Consider the following 24,230-nt stretch of genomic DNA (forward strand, 5'->3'; position numbering starts at 1 on the left):
TGTTAAGTGTTGACAGATTCTGTAATAATTCATATTCCCTTAGTTTGAAAGTACTGAGAACTGGAGTAGGCAAAGGTTAAGCTTCACAAGTGACTTACAAAAGAACTAAAAATATATTTTAACCAGTTTTGAAAGAGATCATGTTCTCAGCCAACAGAACCCATCAACATTTGCATGCTTGCTTAGCTTACCTTTCTTTGCAGACTTGAATAATTTGAGACAGCAGTCAAAACAAACATGATTTTATCAATATATTCATGGATTTTAAACAAATGAAAAACATTTTGGAAATCTTTTAATGAAAATGATGGAAATGTCTGTTTTTACATAGAAGCACAGCCTGTGTTTCAGATATTTTTCTTTTATTCTTCTTTAGTGTTATTTTAAATTTTGGGATCTGAAAAGTTTTAGAGTGGATTCTATTCCACCACTACCCATGAACAGGGAAGGTAAGAATTTTGCAGAGTCATTGTTTGTTTCTGATTTTTAAAGGGCAAAATATTCATCACTGCAAAATTTTAAAGTACAGGAAAGTATCAAGAAGCGTGCAAAGGAAGAAGACACAATTTTAATACTATAGTATTCTAACATTTAAGCCATCTGTATATAAAATTGTGTCAATGAAGGGGACATTATTTTTTATATTTAACTTGTTTTATTTCTCCATTGAGCTTTCTTTGCTGCTGTTGGACAAAAAATACCAAGAAGTATGAAAATGTCTAATTTGTGTAGAGAGAATAATACTCCTTAGGAACCACAAAAATCAAAATATAATTATTTACCATGCCAAAAGAAATGTATGCTTAGAAGCAATGAAGTTATTATAAGAACAGGAAAATAATACACAAGATTTCTTAAAGTGAGATCCACTTTATATGACAAGGAAATTAAACAAGGAATCAGAGGTTGAACAGAGTTTTTATGTACCCCAAACTAAACTGGTCAAATGATTATATATATATATATATATATATATATATATATATATATATATATATATATAGTGGAAATATTACAATATCAAAGAAATGGACTAAAATATTAAAGGTTTTTTCCCTTTTGCTGGCCAAATTCCATCCAGTAAGCAGTGCATTAGACGCTAATGACATACGATTTCTCACTGACAGATTTAACAGCATCAGTAAGGCCTCTCTGTCCATTGCAGCAAATTGATCCTACATGACACTGACAAGGGCAGCCTGCACTTAATGACCTCCATCGCTGAAGGATGGAAATGAAAAATGATTGGAAGTACAAATAAATCTTTGAAAGTTTCCCTGAAACAGGTGTGCTAAAAGTGATTCGTTTGAGGGATCATCACAAATATAAACTCAATCTCCTAGTATATTTCACTGTCTGTTCATCCCAGGGTCTCACTCCTTGTATCTTGAATCATGATTTGCTTTAATTCCAAGATCAAGACAATTTTATTCTTACTATGGAAATACGGTGTTTATGGATTTCTCTGAAAAGCATGAGTTCTTCACTATTTATGCAGATATCTATTTATCACTTGCCACCTAAGGATTCTATATAAACTCATAACAAGTATACATAAAATTTATTTTTGTTTCCCTCCTGGTTAGAAAAGGAAATACAGTATAGCCATTGATTATTTTTTCCTCCTCAATTATCAGGAACAAATAGAACATGTTTAACTTCAATAACAATGTCAAATGCATGAAGTGATTGGACAAATGTTCCATTGATGTCCTTTCTTTGAATCCTGCACATGGATTGAGGACACTAAGATTTTGGTGTATAGTTATATTATCAATTCTTTCTCAAACACCTTTATTTCTTAATCTACCTTCATCTTGCTACTAATTTTTAAGAGAAAAATACACACTCTTTCTTTCAACGTATTTAGAAGCTTTAACTCATAGGAGAGTAGATTGATGAGAAACATAAGGGAGTTTATAAGCAGCATTCCAGATGAATGTAATAGTTACAGTTGCATAGTATCCTTTTATTTTCAAAATAACTATGGATGTCTCCTTTTTATTCCTTATCAGGTTTCTTCTAAAGTAAATCTTATGTTACAGAGAAGAAAACTGAGGTCAGAAAGGATAGTTAATTAGCCAAGATACTGAGCTTGGTAGAGATTGCACTCAAATCCCAATATTCCACGATTAGGAGGGATAAGTACAGTACTGGAATTTTAGACTACTAATTTGTAGTAGAGTTAGTATGGTTGACAACAATAGGAGAAAGCATTCATTAGCAGTCTACTGGTTCTTAGGACTAGGTGAGTGGTTAAAAAATAATTATGCTTCTATATTCTGAAATTTAGATTCTGAGAAGAAACAAAAATTCGAAGGGAAATGATTTTTCTTGTCAATGAGTGTCTGGGGAAGAATACAAAGGAAGTGACTATATCTTAACATTTGCGATGGAACTTTTGCTTTCCTTTTTTGCACTTGTGGTATACTGTGTGTGTTTTACTTTTCTATTTTTATTATTACAGAAGGTTTTAAAAATCTTTGAGAATTTCTACTAATTTCCAGTAACTACAGAGGGTCAACTAGTCTCCAAATTTCGAATTAAGACCCGTATTTGCTAAGAAAATAGAAGCCAACATTTGGAGCCCACAGATCATGAAGAAGGTCTGAGGCATATTATAAAAAGTTACCTACAGATAAAATTGAAATTCGAAGTCTATGATATATTTAAATCTATGAACTATAAAAATTTGGCATTCCAAGTCATGATAAAGCAAATTAGTATAAAATGGTGGATTAGATACTAAGTTTTTTCATTTCTCAAATATCCATTCAAAATTGAGTTTCAGAGTTTGATAAAAACATACAATACTTTATAAGAAGAAAACACATCATTTGGTGGCATATAAAGGACCACCATCAGATTGGAGACCCTATGACTGATTACTTGTTATTTTTTGTGGTACATACATCCAGTAAATCATTACTTAAAAAAATAAAAATAAAAAAATAAGAAAGCCTACCTGTTTCTTATCTCGAATTGAAGCATCAAGTAATAACTGTCTATCATATAGATTGAAATAATTGTCCTTTTCTCTTAAGAAAATAGTCTGTAATTCCTGATATTCTTGAGCTAAACGTAGATTTTCTTCTAGTGAATCATCTTGTATTTTCTAGAAGATAAATATATATATTTAAGGTCATTTTAATTTCCTTGAATTTTTCAACATCATTTGAATTACCTACAAATATTATATTACATATTGCAGAAAAATAATAAAGTAAAAAAGGTGCTTCCTCTGATACCAATATTCTCCTTGGATTTAATAATTTTCTTACTTTTCTTTTTTTTAAATAATTTTCTTTCTTTATACACTTATTTCTTTTCTATTTTGAACACTCATTTACCAGTCTGTTTGACTTCTGTTCTCCCTCCTTCCCAGACTTCTCTCCACAACGCCTTGGGAAGTACTCAGTCCTGAGGTGGTCCACTCAGTTTCCTAGGAAACTGAGTTTCCTACCCGCTTTGCCTTTCCTCAAACCCCAATGCTCAGATAGGTAGAAGATATCTGGAAGCTTAGAATCCTATTTCCAAGAGGTTCAGAGTGGTGGGGCTCACTGAAAACAAAGAAAATTAAAGGGTAAAAGACAAAGACAAGGAACTCAACATTTAGGAGTACCATGAGAGAGCCATTATTTATTCCTATTATACTTTAGCTATAGTAGAGGTTAAGTCCCTGAGCAATTGAGAACTTTATAAAACCCTCTCATGACTAAATAAATATCTGCTAAATCTACTACAAACTCTGGGACGCCTAGGTGGCCCAGCAGTTGAGCGTCTGCCTTTGGCTCTGGGCGTGATCCCGGGATCTGGGATAGAGTCCTGCCTCCCGCTCCATGTGGGGAGCCTGCTACAAGGGATTAAATCCTTACAAGGGATTTAATTACCTGTGTCTCTGCCTCTCTTTCTCTGTGTCTCTCATGAATAAATAAATAAATATTTTTAAAAATCTAATACAAACTCCTTAGAATATAATTTTTGTAATATTACCAATTGGAAAATTAGGGGCTACCTATCATTTTTAATTAGATGTGTGAATTCAGTCTGGCTGCTGATTCTTTTTACATTTGTAGCACATGCAGTTTTCTCTGGTGCTTCCACAAATATAGAATTTATCAACAGGCTTAAATATTTTCAAACCTGTTAATCTAGCAGTTTGTTTTATGAAATTTATTCTAAGCAAAAAGCTTTATTCTCTAAAACTTTATTTATAGAGGCAAAAGTTTGCAAAACACATAAATGTGCATTAAGATGATGACAGTGATTAAATAACAAGATATTAAAATAACCATTGTGAAGCAATTGAAAAAGTTTCTTTGTGAAAACTGCCATCATATCAAACTTTCAGTATAAATTGTTTAAAAATATATTGCAGTATGAGAATGTGCATAGACAAAATGTAATTCAGCAGAAAATTGTCTGTACAAATGTTTCTGTATTTACACACTTGAAGATTTATTAAGGTCAACAAACATATTTCTCTTGAAAGCCTGGTATCCATATTGATCCCTAATGATGAATACTATGTGATAGCTGTTCTTCAAAAAGCCAAAATGAAGAACTGAGAACCATTTTAAATGTCCTTGTCCTAATTCTGGCACAGTAATTTCAAACTCTAGAAACTTTTGTCTAATAAACTTACCTAAAATCACATAGAATTATCTTTTGGTAGGAGGACCAAGTATCTATGAGTATTTTACTTTGGTGGGGATACTTCTGAAAAAAAATGATTACAGTTCTTGCTGCTATCTTAACACATTAAAATCAAAGCCTCAGTGATTTGTTGGATCTTTGATAAATGTTCTACTGAAGGTAGGAGGAGGAATCTTGAATTTTTTTGTTTCTTTGATTTAACATAAGCACAACTCTGATACCTAATGTATTCTACTTCTCAATTACATTTCTTTCAAGCCCTACATGGCTACTATAAACATTGCATTTGGGAGGAGTGCTACAAAAGTTGTGGGATTTGCATTAAACCTATTTAATAGAATTTTAGTGAGGATATATTTGATACTTTATGGTTTGCTCACTGATAAAATACAGCTTTATTTCCAAACACAAATACCTTCAGCTTCTGGATGACACCAGTTCTTACTGCTTTTTATATGCTGTAATTAAATACCAAGAAATCAAATTGCGCAGTTATGTCAATGAATCTTCAAAACATTGTTACATCAGTCATGATATTTTAATTACATTTCTCAATTATGAATTTATAGAAGGATTTTCCAATTCACCACCTATTCCTGAAAGTCAGGGACCTTCAGATGATCCATGAAGTTTCGGGTTTATAAAAATTTTGAATAATGGTATCTACTGACACTCTCTGAAAATGTTCTATATGTTTAACTGTGGTTCAACTTTACAACTTTGACTTGTTTAATTTTAGCCAATAATATTATTATATGCGAATGAAACAAAGAGGTAATGATATTGGTGGAAATATATCTGGGAAAATGATGTTACCACAACTGGAGTTGAAGAGCTTACAAGGGATCAAGAGTAGAAGATATATAATAAGGGCACAAAAACTAGGATCAGAAATATAAAAGGGTGAGAAGAAAGAAGAAACTAATAAGTGAAGTAATAGGACTTTTACACGCTTTTATATTCAAATCCAGCTGAATCTTATCAGTAGAATCTTTCTACTTAAGTCAGCTGAATGTGAACTTGACAACAATTTTGTTCCTAAAACCATAAAGAAAAATTTGATTGCAATCTCTGCAGGTTAAAATATTATGCTTTGAGTTTACAATGTTATTTCATTCATTCGTTAGTTTTCATTAATTACTTATTCAAAACTTTGAATTTAATAACTACTGTATGCCACGCTCTAGGAAATAATGGTGAATCTCAAAAATTCACGGCCTTGTGGGAAAGATATATATTAAAAATCACACAAATATGTAATTTAGAATGTAAAATTTATATTACTTGATATTATATTACTTGATAGGTGAAGATTTTAAAGTGGTATATAAAGAGCACTCACATAATATGCTTTTGCACTGAACATTATTCTAACAATATACCACATTGTCCAGCCTTAGCAAGAGTTTTTTCTCTGGGTGCATCATTGACCTTTCTCAAGGTATGTGAAATCCCTAAAACTATACATAGCATTTTTCTGGAGTTACCTAATTAGCCCATGATCCCCAAAGTATTGAGAAACCATAGTTAAAGAAAGCTAGCTTTTTCTGTCACCAAAAATTCTGAAAACTGAAGGAAGAATGAGACCTCAAGATGTACAAATGGTAGGTCCTCCATTTTCTTCTTCATTTGACCTTTCTTATTCTTTAAACCATGGATTTCATCTTGGATTTTTCCTCCATTTTCAGTTTTTCTCACTCTTTCCCTTCTCTTTCCCTCTCACACTGGCAAATAAAGAATAGGGAATTATAATTAGAAAACTGGGTTCTTTTTGCACAAAACAGTATATCATCTTTTTATGTTTCACCCTCTATTGTAGAGACAAGAACTTAGAAATAAGGCTGAATTTGAATTCAGCCTGAACCTATGAATTCCACACACAATGGAAAGAACTGAAACAGTAATAATCATCTTAGTTGGTATATTATTATCCTCATTTTACAAATGGGTAAACAAAGGCAAGAAAAGTCAGGTAAAGCAAATTGTATTTTCCCAAAAAAGGCAACAGAAATACTTTCTTAACACATGTTGTCCCAGAACCTTGTTACTTCCTAACAAGAAACACAGTCTATTTCTCTTTCCCATATACTTTTCTAGACTTGTGGTTTCGTCAGCAATAGAGTATGGTGGAAAGGATACTCCCTGACTTTCCAGGCTAGTTTACTTAAAAAGCTGGTTTTAAAGAAACCAGTTTATTTACAAACAAACAAAGCATCTGCCTGGTGCTCTCTCTGGGGAGATTAATCCTTGAAACCAGATACCATATTGCAAGGAATCCAGGCCACATGGAGAAATTATATGTAGGTGTTCCAGCAAACAGCTCTAGCTCTCCAGTCAGAGGACAGTCAGCATCATCCATGAGTAAATGAGTCGTCTGAAAATGATTCCAATCCCTAATTTCTAAGTTACCCAACTGATGGTTCAGAAAGTGTGAGATAAGACTCAAGCAGTATCTGCTGTGTCTTGTCCAAATTTCTGACACATAGAATCATAAGCCATAAAGTTTGGGCATGTCTATTATGCAACCATGGCCACTGAAACAGCAGATATCTTGTGCCAGATTACACACATATTAAGTGGAGTCTTGAGCTTTGCATCCAGGTAGATTGGCTCCAGATTCCATACTCTTCACCAAACAATATATTTACTCTGTAAACATGAACCAGCATTCAACACTATGCAGCACTGTCTTTATAAAACCTAATGATATCAAACAATCAAATAACAGAATTACCTCATTCTAAGCCTACTGATACCAAGCAATTCTTTTTATAATTTGGCTAACACATAGCTTGTTGACATAGATAAAATGAGTTGCTGAAGGAAACTAGAACTTGGTCCTTTTGGAAGCCACTTTTTATTGTAAGTCAATATGGGCATGTTGGTTATATATAATCAATCTCTGTTTTTTTTGTTTTGCTTTTGTTTTTGTTTGTTTGTTTTAACTACATGATTCCATATTCTATGATTTGATTGGGACTAATGCATTCAGTGATAGCACCAAGTGCTCAAGTGCACAGATCTTTACAGCTGAGGCCTAAAAATTCTGGACTACAGTTGATGCAGTAATGATACCTGTTGACTTCTATGGAGGATTAGCTAGATACACTAATCCTAGGGAAAGTCTAAATGCATTTGAATGCTTTTTTTTTTAAAATATAAGATGGATTAATGGCAAAAGTGATTACAAGAAACTTTATTCAAATATTCTAGAAAGATGCTATGATTAAAGCCTTTGCACTATACATGTATATGTAGAAGACCTGCATAGCTATTTACAAATACCTTAATGTTATTAAAATAGTCCTAGTGTCCATATATAAATTTATGATCATGTGTCATCTATACCCTCTCAGTCACTCTTAATACAGGCATTTGGATCCAGTTTGGCAGGCAGACGGGCTATAAGAATGTATTGTAAGAGAGTTGTCATTTTTTACCCACTTCTAATTCTAAATGTCCCATCCTGATATGATTATGTGTGGCTGCTGCAGATGATCTTTTCTGAGGATCTGTCATTTCCTGATTCTTGATTATTAATAGTTTACTGCAGGTAGCTCCTTGCTTTTTTGCATCCCGCCAGGGCTTTGCTGGCTGTTAGTGCCACGTATGTCCATGTTCTGCACCACACTCACTGTTGTCTTATGGTTGGAAAGGATTGACTTCCTGCCAGAACCACCAGCAAATAAAAGTTGTATTGTATTTATTGATCAATTTACTCTAGAGTATCCTCACGTCTAGTTTTTGTTCATTCAATCATTTGTTTAGCAAACCCTTAGTAAGTTTATTCTCTGGGTTTGAGCTCCATGGATACCCCAAGAATTAATAAGAATAGAATGTAACCCTTTTCATCAGGGATAAAAGGATAGAATAGGAGGAGACAGAAGTGTAAACAAATCTACTCGAGGTATTTCTTGAAGTACTTGTAATCAATTCTACCAGGTGGAATTGATTCTACTAGATGGGGGAGTAGGTCAGAAAAGGCTTCATAGAAAAAATAATCAGTGATTTGAATCAGAACAGTCTTTTATTTGGCAGGGATCAAACTTTCTTGCTGTATAGGTCAATACATATTTAAGCAAAGTTGGGTGAGTCAGTCGAGAGGAATATTTTTATGGCCACTTTAGGACTATTAGATTGTTGTTACCTATGGCTTGTGAATTAGGCTTTCATGGATTATGTAATTTTTTTTTTTAGATAAATGAGAATTTATTAGAAGTAAAAACCAAGGCTCTGTGAAAAAACCCTTTTAAGAAGATGAAGCAACAAAGTACATACTGAAGGGAAATATTTATAAATCACACATCCAACCAAGGGCAGGTGTCTAAAGCTAAAAAAAAAAAAAACTCCCAAAATGTGCTGGTGAGAAAGAAACGGTCTGATTACAAAATAGGCAAAAGACACAAAGAGGCATTTCATTGAAGAGTATATACAGATGATAAAGAAGCACATGAAAAAATTAAAATCACAGTAACATATCATGACATATCTATCAGAATGCCTTAGATGAGATGTGTGAAAACAGTCCCAGATGCTGGTGAGGGTGTGGAAAACCTGGCCACTCACACATCGCTGGTACTAGTGTAAGATGGTATAGCCACTCTGGAAAATGGCGTGGCAGGCCCTCCACCTCCCTCTGCACTACAAATGTTCTGTTATCTCTAAGCTTTAAAATATTGCTATGCAAACAATGAAATGTACCCATATATTTAGTATCCCACTGATGCAAAGCATTGTAAATAATGCTCCACTCCAAGCACCAATGTTTCAGTAGCATGTGATCTTGTACGTATGCTCATGCATTAAACCATTGATATCACACTATTAAAACCCCACATATGCCTTTGGCACATCTCTGCCAGTTTTGGGCATTGGATTGGTATTTTTGCATTCAGTGATGCTTTGATATTATTAAAATAGACAACAGCACTGAGACTGATTCATGGAATGTGCAGGGGATGGGCTTTAGAATAAAGGAGATGTAGAGGCTTGAAGTTTCTTTGTAAACATTGTCACTTCAAAAACATTCCCTTTGATTCATGGGGATTAGCAAGGTGAAGACAAATGCCTAAAATACATGCCAATTCTTTAACAATATAACAGACATGGAGAAAGTATATACTTTATTAGGTGCATCACCTACTGTGTGCATAGAGGCACTATTGTATTGCTGTTCCCTTAAAATCTATACACCAATTACTACAGAAAATGAGAGTTCTCCCCAGTGCTTCCAAGAAGCAAGTCTGTAAGAATGATATGTGTCGATACCCTGAAGCCTCAAAGGAGCAAATAACTGTTCTAACTCTCCCAGGACCCACATTCTTGTCTGTGCTGCCATGGAAACCAGTCTCTTGTCCAACACGAGTTCTCTGATAATTAGTCTTGAACATTCTTGATTTTTAAATGAACAAATCAGTCCCCGGCATCAAGGTTTTTACATGCCTCAGACTCTATACATTATCATGTTTGACAAAATGCTCTCCATTCACTAATTTATTCAAAATGCTTACTGAGCAACTGGTATACACAAAGCACAACTGGGGACACTATGAGAGGTCAAATAGCACCTGTCCCTGCCAGAGTCCAGGGGAATAGTTTTTAGCTACTTCACCCTAGGACCCACATATATGATTACATACATATATGACAACATACAGGACTCTTTATCTTAGTTCCCTGATGAGGTTATAAATGTAGCTGCCGCTGATTTAATCATAAAGGTTACCAATGGATACTATCACATTGCATCTTAAAGAATTCATAAATATCCATTGAGCATTATTACTGGTATTAACCCTGCCAGTTCCTTATTATTTTTAGATGCTGTTCATTGTACATATTTGACCAGGAGTTATTGATACTAGCATGAAAAAATACACAATTTCAGGGCTGAAGAAACTTACAATCAGATAAGGGAATTGAGGCATTCACAAAACTAACTACATCAGAATACATTATACATGAAGAAGGATAAAAGACATATCCAAATAATGATAGTAGTGCCATGAGAGATCAGTTCCACTGAAAGTATGAGAAAAGTTCCAAGGAAGAGTCATTTTTTTAACAGATTCTGAAAATATTTCATATACATGGTCCTGTCTGTGTTTTCAGCAGGGAAACCTTGTCCTAGAAACACAGATGCTTGTTAGATATTAAAAATCATATGAATAATGTGGGTGTATGTTAAAAAAGGAATATTTTCCTCCATGTGGACTATAGCATTTCTTTTTTTTATAAATTTATTTTTTATTGGTGTTCAATTTGCCAACATATAGCATATCACCCAGTGCTCATCCCATCAAGTGCCCCCCTCAGTACCCGTCACCCAGTCACCCCCATCCCCACCCACCTCCCCTTCCACCACCCCTAGTTCGTTTCCCAGAGTTAGGAGTCTCTCATGTTCTGTCTTCCTTTCTGATATTTTCCATTCATTTTTTCTCCTTTCCCCTTTATTCCCTTTCACTATTTTTTATATTCCCCAAACGAATGAGACCATATAATGTTTGTCCTCCGATTGACTTATTTCACTCAGCATAATACCCTCCAGTTCCATCCACGTCGAAGCAAATGGTGGGTATTTGTCGTTTCTAATGGGGACTATAGCATTTCCTTTATAACTATTCAATGGCTTTAAGAAATGCTTCACAAATGTCACTAATATTAGTAATTGAATTTCTATCTGATCAATTTTCTTCAATATAATGCTTGTCCCTCAATGTATCCAATATAACTAACCAGAGAAACAAATTATGTAATAAGAAAAAGAGAATAAAAAAAAGAGAATAAAAATTGGTGTCACATAATCTATATATCCAAGTGAATTTTTTCAAGGTAGAATACATGGTTTAAACAATTACATTATACGTATGTCCTCTGTAAGTGATAAGCCCCAGTAATAATGATTCCTATTACTTATCAAGTAAACTTTAAATTTTAACCTTGAATATATACTGTAGTTTAATAATGTGTCCTCCAATATCGTTTAAGATTGTTAAACAGAAAAATATTTGCATATATTTCCTTGTTAAATATTTCTATGCATTTTCATAATTTAAGATTATTTCAATTTGTCAATATTTGAAAATAAAGTCTACTACTCTTTTCACCATATCATGTGAAAGACTGAACAATTTCATCTTCATATGCACCTCCTCATTTGAATAGTTTAAGATTTAGAAAGGTTTCCTATTTACTCACATTTTAATGATATACATTTCTACTTCACTGGTGGAAAAGGCTGATCAGTCACAGAAAGGTCAGTTAACACTAAATAGACCCTTTCTTTATGTAATTACAAAGAATAATATCTTTGTGCTGATGGCACTGCACATGGAGTGGGTGATGCAGAGAATTAATGTGCTGCCTTGTTGGCCCATGGGATAGAGATTCCAATACAATAACCACAACTTATTCTAATTATGCAGCTTTAAAAGGTCATCAGCAAAAAGAGTTAAGGAATTATCAACTAACTTTATCATAAAGTAATAATGCACTACATAAATGCAGAAACTGTAAGAGCAGTACCTAGAAACTTTATTACAAATGAGAGAAAGACTGATCTAAGAGGTTCAAGTACATATAATATAACATAAATTAAGTAAATTCATTGAAAAAATAAAATATATATTTTATAACTTCCTATTGATAGAGCAAGTAATCCAAGCTCCCCTTTTATTTGCTGCAAGTGTTTAATTTCTTAAGTGTTTATGTTTAATGCCAATTTCATTGCCACATCCATGTTATATCAGAATTTAAATATTTCTTTCAAAAATCAATTTTTTATAAAATAATGCATGCTGATTATATTATACACAAATAATAGGAAGGTGCATGAAATAGAAAACTAAAGCCCCTTTTCACAACTGCAGACATTTTTATACTCCAGACAGATAGCATTAATTTGTTGCAAGACTTTAAGGAATAGAAACTTTAAAAAAAATCCTTACTTGGAAATAAGGAAATGGAGTCCAGGAAAGTCAATTTCTTATCGAAGGTCACACAGGAAGAGAAAAGCATTAAGGCTAAAATACAATCTGATTTCAGCCTAATACCCTTTCTGAGACTACATCACTTCCTAATCTTGAATGTGAATTATAAGACCTTTAAGATTCTAGACTGATATGTGTGAATGCTCTAATTTTCTAATTTTTGACTACTCTACAGAGTTACATCAGTAACTCTAAACTGGGTGCTCATAGAGAAAAGGGTTTTTTGAAATTATATATATATATGTATTATGATTATATATGATTAATCATACATAAATATATATTGTATAGATATGATTACAATTTCCTTGGGATTGTGGGATCAGAAAACATTAGGCCCAGTTTCAGAGGTGCCAAATGTGGAAAGTACAGTAAATTATTTGCAGTCTAGTAAAATATCCTTATGGATAGGATTATTACTAATGCTTTTTCTCATTTCTTCCTCTCAGTTAAGGTATTCCCCTTACTGATAAATAAAAGATCATGAGAACCTCTAATCACCTGATGTTGTTATTCATTTTAGGTCACTGTATATACCTTTGTGATGGATCTCAAGTGGAAATAGGATTAAAAATACCTAAGTCAGTTTTCTATAGATACTCATATTGAGATCCATTGATTCCCCAAAATAATCTCAATATGGAAAAAAATCATTTTCTAGAACAGGTCTCATCAAACTATGCCTTTCCATCCAAATCTAGCCCACCACCTGTTTTTGTAAATAAATGTTAATGAAGCACTATCACCTCATCCATTTACTATTGTCTGTGATTGCTTTTGCTTTATGGTGGTAGAGTGGAGTAACTGCAATAGAGACTGAGTGGACCACAAAGCCTAAAATATTCATTATATTTTCCTTTATACAGAAAGTTTGCTGACTCTTGCTCTCGACCCTTAATTAATATATTAGTATGATGCAAAACAAAGTTCCAAATTAGATCTCTCATTCAAGATTGATTTTGACTGTACATATATACACCTGCCCAAAGAGAAAGACTGCTGAAAACCATTTTATTTTTCCAGCAAAGGTACATACTGAGGAGACATAGCCTATTAATAATTCAAAAATGTCTCCAAGTCCTTTAAAATAATGAGATGCTTGTGAGCTTTTTAAGTGCTCTCAAAATACAATAACTTTGCAGACAGTTATCAGAGATGTTAAGATACCATAAATAATGCCTGAATGTATCTATCCCACACCTTCTTCAACTAAATGTGGTTCATGTAAGGTCCCGTATTATAGGAAGCTAGAGGTCTGTTCATTTCTCTACTGCGATTTCTGATTTGGGGGTCCATAATTAACTTTATGTTACTAAGTTAAGGTTTAATTTTGCAGGTGACATAGATGTCCATTCATTTACAAAATGGCTAAGTAAAATGTGGTGGTCACCTACCACGAAAGACTGTAAAATGATTAGAAGAAATTCACTAGCTATATATTGTAGTAACACAGAATGATCTTTAAAATATAGTATTAAGTACACAAGATAGAAACAGAATGATAAATATTGCATAACTCAGCACATGAAGAAAAGTACCAATTAGAGTTGGAAAGAAATAATAACTAGAAATTAAAGGTATGGCAAAATAAATGAAAATGGGAGAATATACAAGTTCTGTATATTCAGAAATGACACCATTATCTCTTAAAACAATTAAATGGATGGGTTCATAGATCTTGCACATTTTTCCAGGGTTTTAATGAAAACCCTTAATATAAGTTGAACATCAAAGGACTGTAGAAACACATATCTGCAAAATTAGGTCCTCTAGTGCCACATACGTAAGACTTACTTTGAATATCAACTAGTCATGGTCAGAGCAAATGAAGGCATAAAGAAATTTGTCATTATAATTATTTACCAAACTCATGGTTCTTTCCCCCAGGTTTTCTTTTTCTCTCATCTTTGTTTTTCTTCAAGTTACTTATTCCTTTTTTTCCTGTTTCCCCTTTCCTTCCTTTTGTTTCATCATTGTTATGTTTGCGAAGCATGAAGCCATTCAACTAAATTCCCCTTGCTATCATTCTTCCCTCCTGAAAGTACCATCTTCCTTTCCTATCATTTCCTTTTTTATAAAGATTTTATTTATTTATTCTTGAGTGACACACATAGAGAGTGACACAAAGAGACAGAAACATAGGCAGAGGGAGAAGCAGGCTCCCTGCGGGAAGCCCTATTCAGGACTCTATCCCAGGACCCCCGGATCACCTGAGCCAAAGGCAGACACTCAATCGCTGAGCCACCCAGATGCCCCCCTATCATTTCCTCAACCCATTGTCACTTCTTTCTACATTGTGACATAGAAATAGAAATGTCTCAAAGAATGAAAAAACATTTGGGATAGGGGCACCTGGGTGGCTCAGTCAGTCAAGTGGCTGCCTTCAGCTTAGGTCATGATCTCAGGGTCCTAGGACTGGGCCCCACTTCAGGGTCCCTGCTCAGCAGGAGTCTGCTTCTCGCTTTCTCTCTACCTCTCCTCCCACTTGTCTGTCTGTCTGTCTTTCTCAAAAAATACATAAAATATTTTTAAAAAGAAAAAAGAAAAACACTTGGGATATAATGAGTGGGCCATGTATTTTTTTCGCACAATATAAGACACTTCATGGAAATCCAACACAATGAAAGAAGGGTCAGATGTATATTGTGCAATTCACTGGATGGCTGCCTTCCTTTTGATGATGGCAAGATATTAATTTGGATAGTGGTGGTGAAAAAATGAATGAAACTGACAAACATTTGTTCTATCTGAAAAGGCTGATTAGAGATAGTTCATGTTCCTCTATCAATATGCCATGTCAGCTTAGCAGGAAGTCAAAAGGGTGCCAGTGTAATAAGTTTGTTTAAGTAAAGTATAGGACACATACAATTATATTCTAATACAGAGATACATATTAGTAGTTTTATACATTTAATCTATTTAAGTTATGAAGAAAGTCAGCAAATGAAAAAAATATAGAACAAGCTAAAATCTCCTCAGGAGAGATGCAGGACACAAAAGCAATAAACCTGGCATTTATAATGTTATTGGGAGGTAATTCCTAATTCATTGATAATAAATAATACATATATGTATTGATACATGGTGAAATGTGTAAAGATTAGCATTTTCAACTTTTCTTAGAAAACTGGCACTGGATAAGACCTAATCAGTAGTATACTACTGTACTATGTATATCTCTATCACATCAATCACCATTATTTATTATAGTTAATATTTCTGTATTAATTTTCTCACTTCTATGAATTTTTTGTGCCTTATTAATTTTTTGCTCCAGTACATGGTAGTCTCTCAGTAAACATTATTGAATAAGTGACTAGATGAATGGATCTATATAATACTCATGCCTTGCTGACACAGGACGGAGAAAATGGGTGGGCTGACTATAAATAAATTTTATTTTCATTAAGGATCTACTGCCAAATATTCTTAAATAAGTGGACTTTTCAGAGTATTATAGTTGGATGGCATTTTATGTGTTTTTTCATTCTGTAGAGAAACATTTCACAATTCATTTTGACAACATAAAAACATAAAAACTTACCCATTTACATTTTGACTGAGAAAAATAATAAGGTTTCCAGTTCTTTAAATCCTAGTTTGCAAAAGCATTTTACTGTATAATCTCTCTGTGTTGTATTCCAGTTTACTTGTAGGTTTTCCTTGGAAGACTAACAGAAATCTAAACTACCTGCTTTGATGCCTTTATACACTTTGCTAAGCTGTGTTCTCACAACTCAGGAGATTAAAATGAAAAAAAGTAGTAAGACAATTTCCCAAGAAATAACTATAAGTTGAATTTTTAAAAATACAGAGGATCTTCATTGTTACAGATGGATATAAACACTTTAAAAGAAAACTTCAAAGTAGTAAATAAAAATACAATAGCAGCAGTCAAATTACTTATCCCAAAGACTTTTTAACAAAGCAATAATAAATTTCCCACATATTTCAATGACATAATTACGGAGAACTGTTGTATGTTTTAAATTGAAACAACACTTTATACACTGCTCTCTCTTCAGATGAAACAGGCAATGCTACTCAGTATCATAGGGTTCAACCTTTCTTTTTCCTATATACCAAGTGCCATTCCTACCTCATACCCTTGCCAATGCCAGACCAACTTTCCTCCTTTGTAAACATTTTTCTTTCAATTTTTCCAGGAAGGAAGGAAGGAAGGAAGAAAGGAAGGGCAGGGCAGACAAGCGTCCTGGAATAAAATGCTATGTTCACTTCTGAAATCTTCAATGTCGCCCAGTTTTTACCTTTCTTTGATCTAAGAGCAATCAGCCTGAGCATAGCTCTCATGTGGAAATCAATTCATTCTTATGTAGTTAGGTGCTGAAATCTGGACTCCCCCAAATGAAGAAACCATGGGTTTAAATCTGAATAAAATGACATTCGTGGAAGCTATCTGAAGACCATCTATTCTTCACGCATCTGTGATCAAGTCAGCCCCTCAGAAGTGAGCCCTTGGGGGGTTCTCATGGATAACTTTTGGAGCTATCATTTTGGGATTCTATGAATATGCTATTGTTGATGGCAAAGGAGACTTTGCAGATTTGATTTAAGGACAGAATTAGAACTGAAGGGATTATTTTGGATTACCTAGGTGACACAATCTAATCACATAAATTCTTAAAATTGGAGAATCTTTCTTGGCTAAAGTTCAAAGAATGTGAAAGGAGACATAGGACAAATTTAAAATGAGAGCAAGACTTGAAACCCATCATCTCTTTTTTTCCCCTGTTTAAAGATGGAAGAAGGCTACAAGTTAAGGAATTGAAAGCAGCCTCTAGAGGGTAGAAATGGCCCTCTGCCCATAGCAAGAAAGAAAACAGGGACCTAGTTTCCACAACTATAAGAAACTGAACTCTGCAAACAATCTGAAATAGATGCTTCTCGGGAGCTTCCAACAACTTGATTTTAACCCAGTGAGACTCATTTATTAAGACTTCTGACATAAGAAGTGTGAGAAAATAACTTAGTGTTATTTTAAGCTTCTATATTCACACTAATTTATTATGGCAGCAACATAAAACTACCATGGTGAATCAGGTATTGTGTAAGGTAATAGATTTATAAAAATTAATAATATGCTGTATAGAAACTGTTTAATGAAAAAAAAAGAAACTGTTTAATGATGGAAAATCAAGCCCTGAATTATCTTTGCAACAAGTTCATTAATAAATGAATTTTAAAACTATTAAATAATTCATTTATTTTTTATAAAACATTTATACTGTCAGTGTGCGAAGTAACTTAAAGCATGTCAATAACCACTGAAAAAATAAATTCTAACATGATATAGATCATGCAATAAAATCCCAACTAAATTTCTGCTTATGTCAACTGTACCAGATGTATTAAACTATCATCTTTATTTTAAAATAGATTTATTCATTTATTTAATATATATTAAAGGTCTATTATTAAAATAGTGCTGAAAATTTCATGGTTACATGTTTCTCCATAATCTTAAGTATATTATGAATGTCTTTTCCTGTTAAGTACAAAACTCCCTAGTTAATAATTTTTAAATGCTTAACTCATCTGCTGATAGCTAATCATGCAAGTGATTTTGAAAACATGTTCATTTTGACAAATTCTACTTGAATTAGTAGGAATTCAACTTATAATAATAAAAAGTCCTTCTGTTAGAGATAGATAAATTATCTATCTCTAGATAAATTATCAAAAACAAAACAAAACACTGCGAACAAAAAAGACACCCCTGCCTGTTATCAAATTCTTTTTTCTTTCTTCTTTCTTTTTCTTTTTCTTTCTTTCTTTCTTTCTTTCTTTCTTTCTTTCTTTCTTTCTTTCTTTCTTTCTTTCTCTCTCTCTCTCTCTCTCTCTCTCTTTCTTTCTTTCTTTCTTTCTTTTTTTGTTATCTTTAAGCTATTCTGGGTCTATTTCTGCACGATTTTTTTCTTAGCTGTCAGGCAGTGTGGTCATGGCACAATAAGATTCTTACTCTTTCAGTGGCAGCCAGATCCAGCTTGCCTCCTCTTTCCACAACTGCATCCACAGATGGAGTTACTACAAGTAAGACTCAAGCATGGTGACTGATACAACACACAAAAAAAGTCATTATAACTTTTGATAGGCTAAGAAACTGTTGGGTGAATATTTTTTTAACTTTTAGAAATATTAACTATTACAAATATAAACAGATTGCTGGATTTCTAAGATAATTATACAGCTTTATATCTATTTACATAAAACAAGGAGAATATACTTGTGAAAATTGCTAAAACATCTGAATGGCAGAGTGTGTTTAAAGAAATTTTATTGTACTGTCTTGAATCTGGAATATATACTCAATGCTCACCTTAATTCTGTTTTATTAAATTATTAATTATTATATATCCTTTATAAAAAGGTTATGGCAGGTGTGTTTTCTATTCATTAAAATCTATGTTAATCCATTAACATATGTAAATCTATGTTAATTCCATTGGTCTGTCCTAATTTTTTTATTGAGGTGCAATATACATATAAAGTTATAAGAATTGATAGGTTTTTTACACATGAATATCCCTACATAACTATCACATAGATGAAAATATAGAAAAAATAACCATCACCCCAGAAGCTTCCCTCATGTCCATTCTCAGTTTAAAAACAAACCACATCCCAACACACAAGTTTTGCTTATTTTCAATCATCATATAATTATAATCCCACACTATATACACTCTTGAGTCTGGCATCTTTTGCTCAATACCAATTCTGTTAGATTCATCCACATTCCACATTTTCCTTGGGTGGCAACACTTCATTCATTATATTGCTATATATTATTCTATTGTACGAATGAACTACAATTTATCTATTCTACTATTAATGAATTTTTGTGGGGGAGCTATTACTAATAAAGCTGTTACTAATGTTTTGTACAAAATATTAACATATTTTGGTGCACATATGTACTAAATCTTGACATCTAGAAAATCATATATGCGTATGTTCAACTCTAGTTGGTGGTGTCAACTCCTGCCCACCTGAGATATGAGGTTACTCTACATGCTTACTTATATTTTTAAATTTTAGCAATTTAAATAAGTATTTAGAGACAAGTCATGATAGTTTTTATATTTCTTTTTTTTAAGTTTTTTTTGTTGTTGTTTTGTTTTTTTATTCATGAGAGACACACAGAGAGAGGCAGACACATAGGCAGAGGGAGAAGCAGGCTCCCTGCAGGGAGCCTGATGTGGGACTCCATCCCGGACAGGATCACACCCTGAGCCGAAGGCAGACACTCATCCACTGAGCCACCCAAGTGTTATATATATATTTATATTTATATATATATATTTATTTATATGATTATTATATTGACTGCCTTTTCATATGTTTATTGCCCATTTGTATAGCTCCTTTTGTGAAGTGGTTTTTCATGTCTTTGCCATTTTTTCTTAATTAGGCTGACTGTATTGTTTTGTTAGGGGTTCCTCATTTATTATGGATGAGAGAATTTTGCTGGTATGTGTATCATAAGTATTTTTTTAACTGTGGCTTGTCTCTTCATTCTTTAATGGTGTCTTGATCAATACAAGTTCTTAATTTTAAAAGAGTACCATTTATAAACTTTTTCTTTCATGGTTGGTACTTGTGTCTTATCTAAAACATTTCTGGCAATTCCAGAATAAATCAGATGTTTACATATGTTTTTCCCTAAAAGCTTTATATACCTTTCACAATTACATTTGTAATAAAGTGGAGCTTATTTATATATATGTTGTAAAATATAAGGTCAAGATTATTTTTTAGTACAGATATCTAATCACTAATGTATCATTTATTGATTCTGTACCAGTTATTTCCTTTTAAAAAAACCTTTTTTTTTTTTAAGATTTTGTTTATTTTTCATGAGAGACACAGGGAGAGAGAGGCAGAGACACAGGCAGAGGGAGAGGCAGGCTTCAATGCAGGGAGCCTGACACCCTGGGCCGAAGGTGGCACTCAACCACTGAGCCACCCGGGCTGCCGCGTATACCAGTTATTTTCTAATACATTTCTCACACTATTCTGGTGGCATCTTCTCATAAATCAAGAGGCCATGTTTACATTCTGGGCCTGTTTCTGGAACCTGTATCCTACTGTATTGTTCTCTTTGCACCAATAGCACACTTTCTTATACTGTAGATTTATAGTAAAATTTGGTACCCGATGGTCTAAGCCCCTAACTTTGTCCTTCTTCAAGTATATCTATATTACACTTGACCTTTTGTGAGTTCTTATACATTTCAGGATATTCATGTATCAATTTCCAAAAATTCTACTTGAGTTTTTAATTTTGATTCCATTACACGTATAAGTTAACGTGGGAGGAATTCACATTCTTTAGAATTTGAAAATTCATAAATTCAGTAGATTGTTTCATTTATTTGGAATGTCTTTGATTTTTGTGAGAAATGTTTTGTAGTTTTCTGTGAAGAATATTTTTACATCTTTTGGTAGACACATACCTGGGCATTTGATGTTTAATTATTCAGTTATAAATAGTATCCATTCTAAGATTTTATTTTCTAGTTATTTATGGCTAGTGTATAGAAATACAATAAATTTTATTTATTTTCAATCCAATGACTCTTTCAAATTCATGAATTAATTTTAGCATTTATCTCTAGAATCCATTAGACTTCCGATTATGAACAATGTTTTCAAATAACTGCAGCTTCTAAAACCATTTTTTTCTAGTTTGTTAGTTATCATAAATGGCTTTTAAATTTCACAAATCTGTTTAGATTATTATCTGATCCTTTTCTTCCTTTTACTGTTATTGTGATAATTTATATTTATAGGATTTTTTTCAAGGCTGGAAATTGTTTGCTTTTGTTTTGGGTAGGTCAAACATTCCCTTACCCAGTTGTGCATGCATGTTATTAGTTAAATTTTCACATTTTACTTTCCTCCATGGATTATATAAAAAATTATTTAAACACAATTAATATGAGGACATCAGTAAGATATAATATGAATGACAGTTCTCAAAATCTATTGTGTATTACTATTATTCTCCATTCATGAGAATACTAAAATTTGCCCCACTGCCTAATGTGGTTATAAAAATAAAATAACTGAGTGGAAGTGAAAGTTCATGGTAACTATAAAGAAGGACTATTAATATAAAGTTCAAGTGGTCAATTATTATCATGTAGTTCATTATGGTTCTATTTCATAAAATTATGAGATATGTAACTTGACTCTTTTTTCCTAGTACTTTAATTTTATTGAACACTGAAGTAAGATTTGTCCACCACTTTTCTTCCTTAAAGCTATCCAAATTGCCAAAACTGACAAATGAGAAAGTTTCAAACCAATACGTCTTTACCAAAACTGTTGTATTAAACATATCAAACTATTCAGCTTTCCTAAATTCATAAATTATATGCCAACATTTAAAGTGGATAATAAGCCTGGCCTTTCTTATATTTTGATAAGACAAAAAATCACTATTTTTACATGGTTTTAGTATAAATGTAGCTTCCTAAAATGATCTCTCTGACCTTTACACACTCAGATCAGTACAAGCAAGTCTAAGTTTCTCTCTGGTTTTCCATATTGGGAAAATGGACTGCTAGCCAAATTCTCTGCCCCATTTTGTTAGGTAGTGTCATATGCTAAGTTTCTTCTTATTTTCAACCTTTGTGCTACCTAGGAAGAAAGAATAAGTGAAATAAAATTCAAAATAGAAGCTAGATGATCACGTCCAATTTAAATCTGCTAATTATATTCAAAAGCTAAGTTTCCTCTGAAACAATTAGTTACAAATTTCTCTTTGGAGTTTTCTGGCTACGTTAACTTTTACTTATTTATTGATTTATTTGCTATTCTGGTGATGGAATTCTGGACTAGATTATATTTTCCTGAAAGATAAAGTGAAGAACTCAGCAGAAGAGCGTACAACAGCAGAGTCACACTGGCTATCTACTGCAAGTTTCACTTTGTTAGCTTTCATAGCCAGTTAGCTTTAATGTCAGGTTCATGGTATGAATGGGGGGAACAAGATCAGCACTTGGGCTCCAACATCTTCCCTATTATTATCGCTCCATTTGTTTTGGTGATTATTCTATACCCTACCACAAGTACTTATGGCCAGGACAAACAAGACAATGGGGGGGATTCCTGCATTTCCACAGAGAAAAAACATGAACATCAAAGAAAATCCATGCTGATTAAAAGGCATACCCACTATTAGTAAAATAACTAAACCACAGGCCTACATTGACTGTGAATAACCCTGTGATTTCTATTCTTCAAAACCAAGGTCTTTTTTTTTTTTAAGATTTATTTATTTATTTATTCATAGAGACAGAGAGAGAGAGAGAGAGGCAGAGACATGGGCAGAGGGAGAAGCAAGCTCCATGTAGGGAGCCTGATGTGGGACTTGATCCCGGGTCTCCAGGATCACACCCCGTGCTGAAGGTGGTGCTAAACTGCTGCGCCACCAGGGAAACTTTATTTATTTATTTATTTATTTATTTATTTATTTATTTATTTATTCAAAAAATACAGTCATGGTCTTGGATGAGAGATCTCTCTTTTTAAGGAAATTCCTTAAAACCCGACTCTACCTAAGCATTTCTTTTTATTTCTCCAAGGAATATCAAAATGCAAAGGAAAACTCACACTCAACAAGATTAAAAGACTGAAAGGAAACCACAATGAATTAAATTATAATTTAGTTTTCCTGAACATTAAAACTTCAAGAAAATTATTTATACTCTTGTGCACACTGAATTATTTTGCACAAATTTTCTGTTAAAAATCAGATAATGTTAAAACACATTTACCTTTAGAGTTAACAATGTGTATATTTCTTTTGTTAGACTTTGATGTTTTTGTAAAGAGACTTAATGACTTGTCTGTGGCATGATATTTCTTAAATAATTTTAGAATAAGCTGGGGTAAAATTTCTAAATAAATAAAAACTCCAAAATTGATAAAATAATATGCAAGGACAAGAGCTATCTTAAAATGGTCACAACTACCTACCAGATCTTACCCAGATGAAATTCATTACCTTGAAATTCAACATCTTGGCAAAGTCTTCATCACTAATTAAAATAATAGCAATGGAAGAGCATCTGCAATTACTCTGTTTAGGATAAAATTACAAGGGCTATAAATCTCCAAGCTTCGGGGCATAAACTGATCACCAGCTGGGGTGAGAAAGAAATGTCTACCTATTGTGTAGTTTTGCAAAATTAGGTACATTATATGTTTTACTCCCTCAGAAACATATGGCACAGGCTACTATTTGAAAAGCTTTGGGGCTGAATGGAAGGGACACTACTTGGCTAAGTTATAGGAATTGCATGATTCCACACATATATAAAACTTAAAATTCAAGGGCTTGCTAAAGGAATGCTAAATTCCTCATCTTAATGTCATTGGTTAAGATTCTTCCCAGGGTAGTGATTTCAGATGTCGGTAGAATATGAGAAATTAAAAAGTATTTGAATTTTGGTGTTAGTCCCTTTATCATAAAATAGAGCCAATATCATTATTGACAATACTTGGTAGTTTCCACAAGGGAATTTCTTAAAAAAAAAATAGAATGTCCTTGGACTT

At 33.1% G+C, this 24,230-nt stretch overlaps 1 protein-coding gene across 10 annotated transcripts in view; it reads right to left on the bottom strand.

Moving 5' to 3' along the window:
* Positions 1-24,230, bottom strand: part of CCDC178 (coiled-coil domain containing 178) — a 421,095-nt gene that overhangs the window by 130,550 nt on the left and 266,315 nt on the right. For 7 of the 10 annotated variants that reach the window (XM_077900386.1, XM_077900387.1, XM_077900389.1 and 4 more), the window contains one exon: positions 2,966-3,115. The exons of 1 other annotated variant lie outside the window; for it this stretch is intronic. In XM_077900386.1, coding sequence (XP_077756512.1) covers positions 2,966-3,115 — 150 coding nt within the window. Of the gene's footprint in view, positions 1-2,965; positions 3,116-3,543; positions 3,561-6,243; positions 6,381-24,230 lie in introns of those variants that run through there. 2 more of the 10 variants (XR_013381334.1, XR_013381333.1) reach the window with 2 other exon arrangements.

The sequence above is a fragment of the Canis aureus genome, chromosome 6 (genome assembly GCF_053574225.1).
Source record: "Canis aureus isolate CA01 chromosome 6, VMU_Caureus_v.1.0, whole genome shotgun sequence".
Lineage (NCBI taxonomy): Eukaryota > Metazoa > Chordata > Mammalia > Carnivora > Canidae > Canis > Canis aureus.